Below are 7,214 nucleotides of genomic sequence, written 5' to 3'. Positions count from 1 at the left end.
GACACATTTTTCAGAATTAAAAGCAAATTTATCTAAGTCATTTAAAACAGTGCTAAAGCACAAACAACCAAAAACTCTAAGATGAGCATAAGAGGGTTTAAATCCAAACATTAATTCATATGGACTCTTTCCTAGAAGCACAAAAGAGGGTAACCTGTTAATAATATAAACAGCAGTTAACACACAGTCAGCCCAGAAACTAAGTGGAACACCACTTTGAAACAACAAGGATCTTGCCAAATTTAAAAGATGCCTATGCTTTCTCTCAGCCACACCATTCTGTTGAGGTGTGTAAGCACAAGATGTCTGATGTAGAATTCCTTTTGTTTTACAAAAAACATTCATTTTATTGTTCACAAACTCAGTACCATTATCACTTCTAAAAATTTTAATTTTCTTCTTAAACTGAGTTAACACTAATTCATAAAAATTTTCAATGCTTTCAAAAACTTCCATCTTATTTTTTAACAAATAACACCAAACTGCTCTAGAATAATCATCAACAACAATTAAGAAGTATTTAAAACCATCTTTGCTAGTGACTTTATAAGGACCCCAGACATCTAAATGAACAATATCACCTACTTCTTTAGTTTTGTGTTCACTTAATGGAAAAGGCACTCTAGTTTGTTTAGCCCTATGACAGACTTCACAAGAATGTTTAAACACATCAGCAACACCTATTTCATCTTTTAAAATTGACAAGACCTGATCAGCAGGATGACCTAACCTGATGTGCCATAGATTACTATTATTCATGCTATTAAAACACAAATTCACAGAATTACCATTTTTATTCACAAAATACAGCCCATTATCCTGTTTACCAGTCACCAGGATTCTCCCTGATTTCGAATCCTGAAGTAAACAAGAATACTCATTAAAAACTACATTAATTTTACTGTCTTTAGACAGTTTATGTACAGACAGAAGATTAACACTGTAATCAGGAACATAGAACACATCATTCAGTATAACCCCTTTTGCAAGATTAATACTACCAATTTTAGACACTTTAGCCTTAGTTCCATTAGGATGTGACACAGTTAAATCGTACTCAGATACATCAACACAATTAAACATATCTTTATCAGTTTTCACCATATGTTGATTAGCACAAGAATCACAAATCCAATTATAATCAAACCCAAAGTTGATTAGACTAGAACAACAAACAAATTTACTCATAGCATTGACAACACTATTAGACTCACCTCCCATATTAGATCCTTGGGAATCAGAACTAGTTTTTTCACCAACAAGACTAAGAAGCTTTGCAACCTGTTCTGGGGTAAAAGGAGATACAGAAGGAACAGATACAGATGAAGCATTTGATCTATTATTCGAAACATTCTCTCCACTCTGAACTCCAGGTTTCTTTTTGAAACCTGGAGGATATCCAACCAACTCAAAACACCTATCATTAGTATGACCCAGTTTATTACAATGTGTACATTTAAGGTTAGGGTTAGGACCTCTAAATTCTTTTTTCTTTTGATCAAATGATGAATTTCCTTTGGCAACAAATGACACATTTTGACTTTTAGTTCCTGTACTTAAATTTCTATGTGATTCTTCCCTAGACACAATAGAAAAAGCAACTTTGACAGTAGGTAATGGCTCTCTAGTTAACAAGTTTGTTCTTACAGGTTGATAGATATCATCTAAACCCATAAGAAACTGCATCAGTTTTATTAATGTAGACAAATCATTATAATCTTTTGCAGCTTGACAAGAACATGTGGGCAGTTGGACAACTGCATCAAACTGTTTCCACATGGTGTTTAGTTTGTGATAATACTCAGAAACTGAACTGCCATTTTGAGTAATACAATTAATCTTTTTATACAAATCATAAACTATAGAGCCATCAACCTTGTCATAAGTTTCTTTTAGATCAATCCAGACTTCTGAGGCTAACTTAGAGAACACTTGCCCTAAGTATAACTCCTCAGAAACAGAGTTTAACAACCAACTTAAAACAACTGAATTACACCTGTCCCACTGGCTACTTAGAACTTCATTATCAGTATTCTTTTTACATTTACCATCTATAAATCCAAATTTATTTTTGGCTTCAAGAGCCAATTTCATAGCACTAGACCACACCCTATAATTTTCAGTTCCCTTTAGTTTTATACCAACTATAGTTAAGGAGCTAGAATCACTAGGATGCAAAAACAATGGATCTCCTATATCCAATTTACTAATCAAGGTCTGAGAAGACCCAACATTATCATCTTTACCAGTCATGGTCAACAACCAATAACAAAACAAACACAAACAACAAATATACACACAACAAGATAAGAACACAACAAACCCTAAGGCGAAGCTGTATCAGTGTCCAGATTCCAGGTTCGTCACTTATAGTGCCTGGACAGGTCTTAATACAGGAGCCAACACTAAACAACCAAGACAAAAAACAGAATCAACAAATCAAGAAACAATCAAGTGCCGGTCCTCACTACCCCGACTTCAACTAGATCAACCAATCAACAGAAAATAAAGAGGGGAGATAGAAGGATCTCACAGTGGGTGCAAGCTATCCAAAAACACCAGATCTAAACAGATCTGAAGTTTCTATACAATATCAAGAACAAATCAACTGGTCAGTTTGCCCTAAACCTTCGAGGGTTTAGAGACCAACACAGTTCTTCAAGAAGATGTAAGAAACCCTAGCTAGGGTTTGAATATCAACAAATCTCCCAAGATCCAGAAGATCTAACCCAACAAGACCAGATCTGCAACTTGAAGCAGACCTACACAAACAACAACCAAATCAGATCAACACAGCGGAAATAAGAACGTACCAAGAGCTTTTGAGCTCTGATACCATGTAGAAATATATGATTTCAACACAATCTCAAACAAACAACAGAAATAGCGACAAAACAGATGACAAAATCTTATTAAACCAACCCAAAACGTTTTTTCCCCCAAAATACCCAAAGATCTTACAACAGTAAGATCAGATCTTACAATAGTAAGATCAAAATACAGAATACAAAATACAAATCAAACAATGATGATCATCCACAGATGATCATCAACATAACAAGATAAATCTCTCAGATACAGTTGAGAGATTATCACAATCTTCAAAGATACAACAGAAACCCTAATCGGAGGATACATAGAATACAAAGTACAAGATCTAAGCAACTGAATGATTGAAGAGAGAGATGAAGTATTTATACTTCAGTCTTTCACATGAGCCCAACACTATCAGCAAATGTACACGAATAGTCCTCCAATTTACATCCAAGCCCTTAGATATTTTCTGCAACAACAAACAGGCTTACAAATACAATTAAGCCCAATAAGCAGCTCAACAATCATAAGCCCAAACAACAGCCCAACATTTATAGAATAACCCAACTGAATGACATAAACTCAAATAATATTTTTTACACTCATGCTAGGAACCGATAAGTTCCCAATTCGTTCTCCACGTGTTTCGGCTAATTATGTACGTTCCATCGTTTTTCTAACCTAATGGAGTCGGTTATCTATGGATGACTTATACTTATTTTTTTTAGTTAAGCAAAATGATTTCTACTACCAATATCACTTGATGTAATGCTTAGTTACATTATGATGTCAGTGTTTCCGTCTACTGGACGGGTAAAGTGCTAAATAGATAACAGAAAAGTTAAGATTCAATCGTTGGAGTAATTAGAATGAAGCAAAATTTAATATTCATATCTTCTAAAAATATTATACGAACATAAGATCTCAATGAAAACAACCTTGATATATGATTAATTACATTTGTGTCAATACATGAAAAAATAATAATAACAGATATCGGAAAATCAAATCTGATCTTGAAACCTATGAATATGTACAACATTATTAATGTTGGTATAATCATGAAAGTGTTGGAAGTTCCATGTAATTTAATTGTTTAATGGAAGTTCACACGCACCACCCAAATTAAAAATCAAATAAACTTCTGAAAAGCAAGACAACTGATTTTTTTAATACGTCGTTTGGTGGGGAGTGGGCCTGGCTGCAGCTAATATTATTCATATCAGGCCGCTCGTGCAACTCGCGCTACAAGCATTTAGAAAATCGTTCCCAAGATTTTAAAACAATAAGAGCAAAAAATAATAAATACTACCAGCGGTCATTACATTTGTTACACACAAAAAGAAAAAGAGAACAATTATAAAATTTACCCTTTACATTTCTAATGAAACTATATATTATCTAGTTGTATTTCTTGATATGTTTTAAATGATCCAACCCCAATCCAGAGGCATCTATAAATTGAGTTAATAAACATATCTTATACTTGAAAATCCACCGATTGTTTATTTTGTGGAACTCGAACCCGCAATACTTTGGTGAAGATGGCCCGCACCACTTTGGTGAGGATACGCCAAGAGGCGTTTTGTGTTGATGACCCATTTTATCTTGAAATCGTTTTAATGTATTACCCAACCCTTGGTTTTAAAAAGCGCAATGCACTTTGATGCGTAATGTCTGGTGCCAGATATGCGATGTGTTTGTTATAAAATATTTTAACTTGTTAACTTTTAAACGCGGAAAAATAAGGGATTAAACTAAATAAATACAAAAGAAAGCTCTAGTACCACCAAAGAAGTTCTATATAATTAAAATAAACCTTCAGCTCGTATGTGTACATGTAGTCTATGCAAAAAGTACAGGCAATCAATGCGGGAACTCACTTAACAGGTTCATCGGCTCATTGTACAAGCTTATGAAATCGCAGTGCATCGCATCACCTAATGCGATCTCATCAATGCATCGTGCACATCACGCATTATGAACTCTTGATACACGCACTTTAAAACCAAGACCCAACCGGCCATCTCTGATAAGGAGTTTCGCGCATTGGTTCGAGTATGCATTGTTAAGAAATACTAGACTAGATTTTTATGGAATTAACAGTCAAAGCCTATTCATCATCATCATACTCAGTAAATCCGACCAATAGCAAACCTAAGGTAGGGTCTGAGGAGGGTAAGATGTAAACAGCCTTACCTCTGCCCCGTATAAATAGAGAGGTTGCTTCCAGTGAGACCCCCGGCTCGATACCACTAAAAGAAAACGCTCAACATTATACATATATAAATATGTTTCACCAAACCGCATCTAAATCACTGTTAATATCACATTTACTCTAGGTTAAGTGTCATAACACCATTCATAATCTGACACCTCAGCAACTAAAACCGCCATTCGGGTCGTCAAGATTCAAACTTGGGAACTTGCTGAAGCTTATTGAAGACGGGTTTTTCGTGCGAATAAGAATACGCAGGCAAAGTTGGAAGCAATGGCATGAAGACATTTGTATGATCATGATGCCTTTTGCGGACCATTCTCATGATCGGTTCTGTCGCTTCTAGAGCTTTAAAATCTCTGTGAAGAACCGGTTTCGCTTCTGGCTTCTTGTAATCTGAAAACCCATCATCTTGCATTCTTTCATCCTGCATGAATGTATGATTATAATTATAGTATATATCATGTAATCAATTTTAAAACAAAGACCACATAGGCCTGTAAACGAACCAAACATTCATGAAGTGTTCGTGAACTTCTTCGATGAGAAGTTCGTTTGTTTATTAAATAAACGAACAAACGAACATAATTATCATGGCCGGCCCTGGGGGTGGGCGGGGAGGACCAACGGCTAGGGCCAGATATTTCGAGGGGCACATTTTTTTATGAAAAACCCCGATATTGTATATGTAAAATATTTTTTAATAGGGTTCACCCATACAAACAACATAGGCCCCCTTACAAAACTATTCTTATGGTTTAGATTAGTTATTAACCCTTTCGCATTAGGTTTAGACCTTTAGTGAGCCCAATACCCAATTTCGTTAAGGCCTAAGAGCACATTTTTTCGAGCTCGAACAGGGTACACAAATTCTCAGGGCCGACCCTGATAATTATATGTTCATTTAATTAAACGAACGAACATGAACACACAATCACACATGTTGTTCGTTCATTTATGTTCGTGAACGTCCGTTAATGTTCATTAATATTTTTATAAATATATATGGAGTTATATTTATCTAATTATCTAAATATAAACATAAATTGAGGTTTTTTAACTATTTATATACGTGTAACTAATTGATAACTGGGCTGTCCAATAATAAACATGGGCTTTTCCAATATAACTCATCGTATACTTTATGTATGTTTAGGTTTGTTCATTTGTGTTGTTTTATGTTTGTTTGTTTATGTTCGTTTACGTTCATTAACTGTTTTAAACGAACGAACATAAATAAACACGAAAATGCCCATTTTCTCACTCAACATACACGAACAAAACAACGTGTTCGATTACATGTTTGTGTTCATGTTCAGTTAAAGTTAAATGAAGTTCGTTCGGTTGGTTTACAGGCCTAAATCACCACCTAAAGGTTCCAAAACAAGTAAAAAAAGGAAAAGATTTACTTTGATAAGGTGGGAAGAGTGAGGCATGGGACACTGGACCGGTCTATCTTCATGAGACGGTTCAGTTGGGTGTTGAATCGGCCAAAAGTCAAACTCAGTGTCAAAATCAAAACCGTTGACTCCCACATTTTCGATCATCATGTTGTTTATACTCTCTCTACTATCATCTTTCAGTTGAATCACCACCCCTTCTTTCATTTCCTGTGACATTTTGTATCATAACACAAACATACAACATTTAAAAAAAAGGTACAACATATAAACAACAAACAATGAGAACAAATACTCACAAGATCAGCCAGAAAAGAAGAACCCATATCAAGAATTGACATTTTAGATCATAACACAAGCTCAAAGAAAAGACAAATTAGGGTAAAATGATAATAAGACACTTACAAGATCATTCTCTAGTGAACACCCCATATAGAGAACTGACATTTTTGAGATTATAAGATAGATCCAAAAACACCACCTAAAATACACACAAAAAAACAGCACTAAAGGGCTAAATAGGAAAGTGGGTGGGATAAGGTAACAGTAAAAGAGGACAAAGATTCCTAATAAGTAATGATGATTCTAGTCCCTTGATGGCTACTGACCATTCTTTCTTTATTTGGGTCCCTGTCATTTCCTGTGTGCGTGTGCGCCTTATGGGAATACCAATGCAAGGACACTAACAACTCACAAGTGTGTTTTTCTATTGTTTTTTAAAGTGATCATCTAATTAATATAGTACTTTTTGAGAAGCCGTAACAAAAACCAATTGAAGTTGA

At 34.9% G+C, this 7,214-nt stretch overlaps 1 protein-coding gene across 2 annotated transcripts; it reads right to left on the bottom strand.

Moving 5' to 3' along the window:
- Positions 1–5,064: 5,064 nt before the first annotated feature.
- LOC110918796 lies at positions 5,065–6,962 on the bottom strand. 2 transcript variants are annotated; one of them, XM_022163079.2, is made up of 3 exons: positions 6,838–6,962; positions 6,442–6,642; positions 5,065–5,459 (listed from the first exon to the last, which is right to left on the bottom strand). In XM_022163079.2, the coding sequence occupies exons 1-3, from the start codon at positions 6,877–6,879 to the stop codon at positions 5,220–5,222; spliced, it is 483 nt and encodes a 160-aa protein (XP_022018771.1). In that variant the 5' UTR covers positions 6,880–6,962; the 3' UTR covers positions 5,065–5,219. The 2 variants fall into 2 exon arrangements, with proteins under 2 accessions (XP_022018771.1, XP_022018772.1); XM_022163080.2 differs by lacking the exon at positions 6,838–6,962 and adding an exon at positions 6,732–6,826.
- Positions 6,963–7,214: the final 252 nt, after the last annotated feature.

Source organism: Helianthus annuus, chromosome 16 (assembly GCF_002127325.2).
Source record: "Helianthus annuus cultivar XRQ/B chromosome 16, HanXRQr2.0-SUNRISE, whole genome shotgun sequence".
NCBI classification, from domain to species: domain Eukaryota; kingdom Viridiplantae; phylum Streptophyta; class Magnoliopsida; order Asterales; family Asteraceae; genus Helianthus; species Helianthus annuus.
This window is presented reverse-complemented; position numbering and strand designations above follow the sequence as displayed.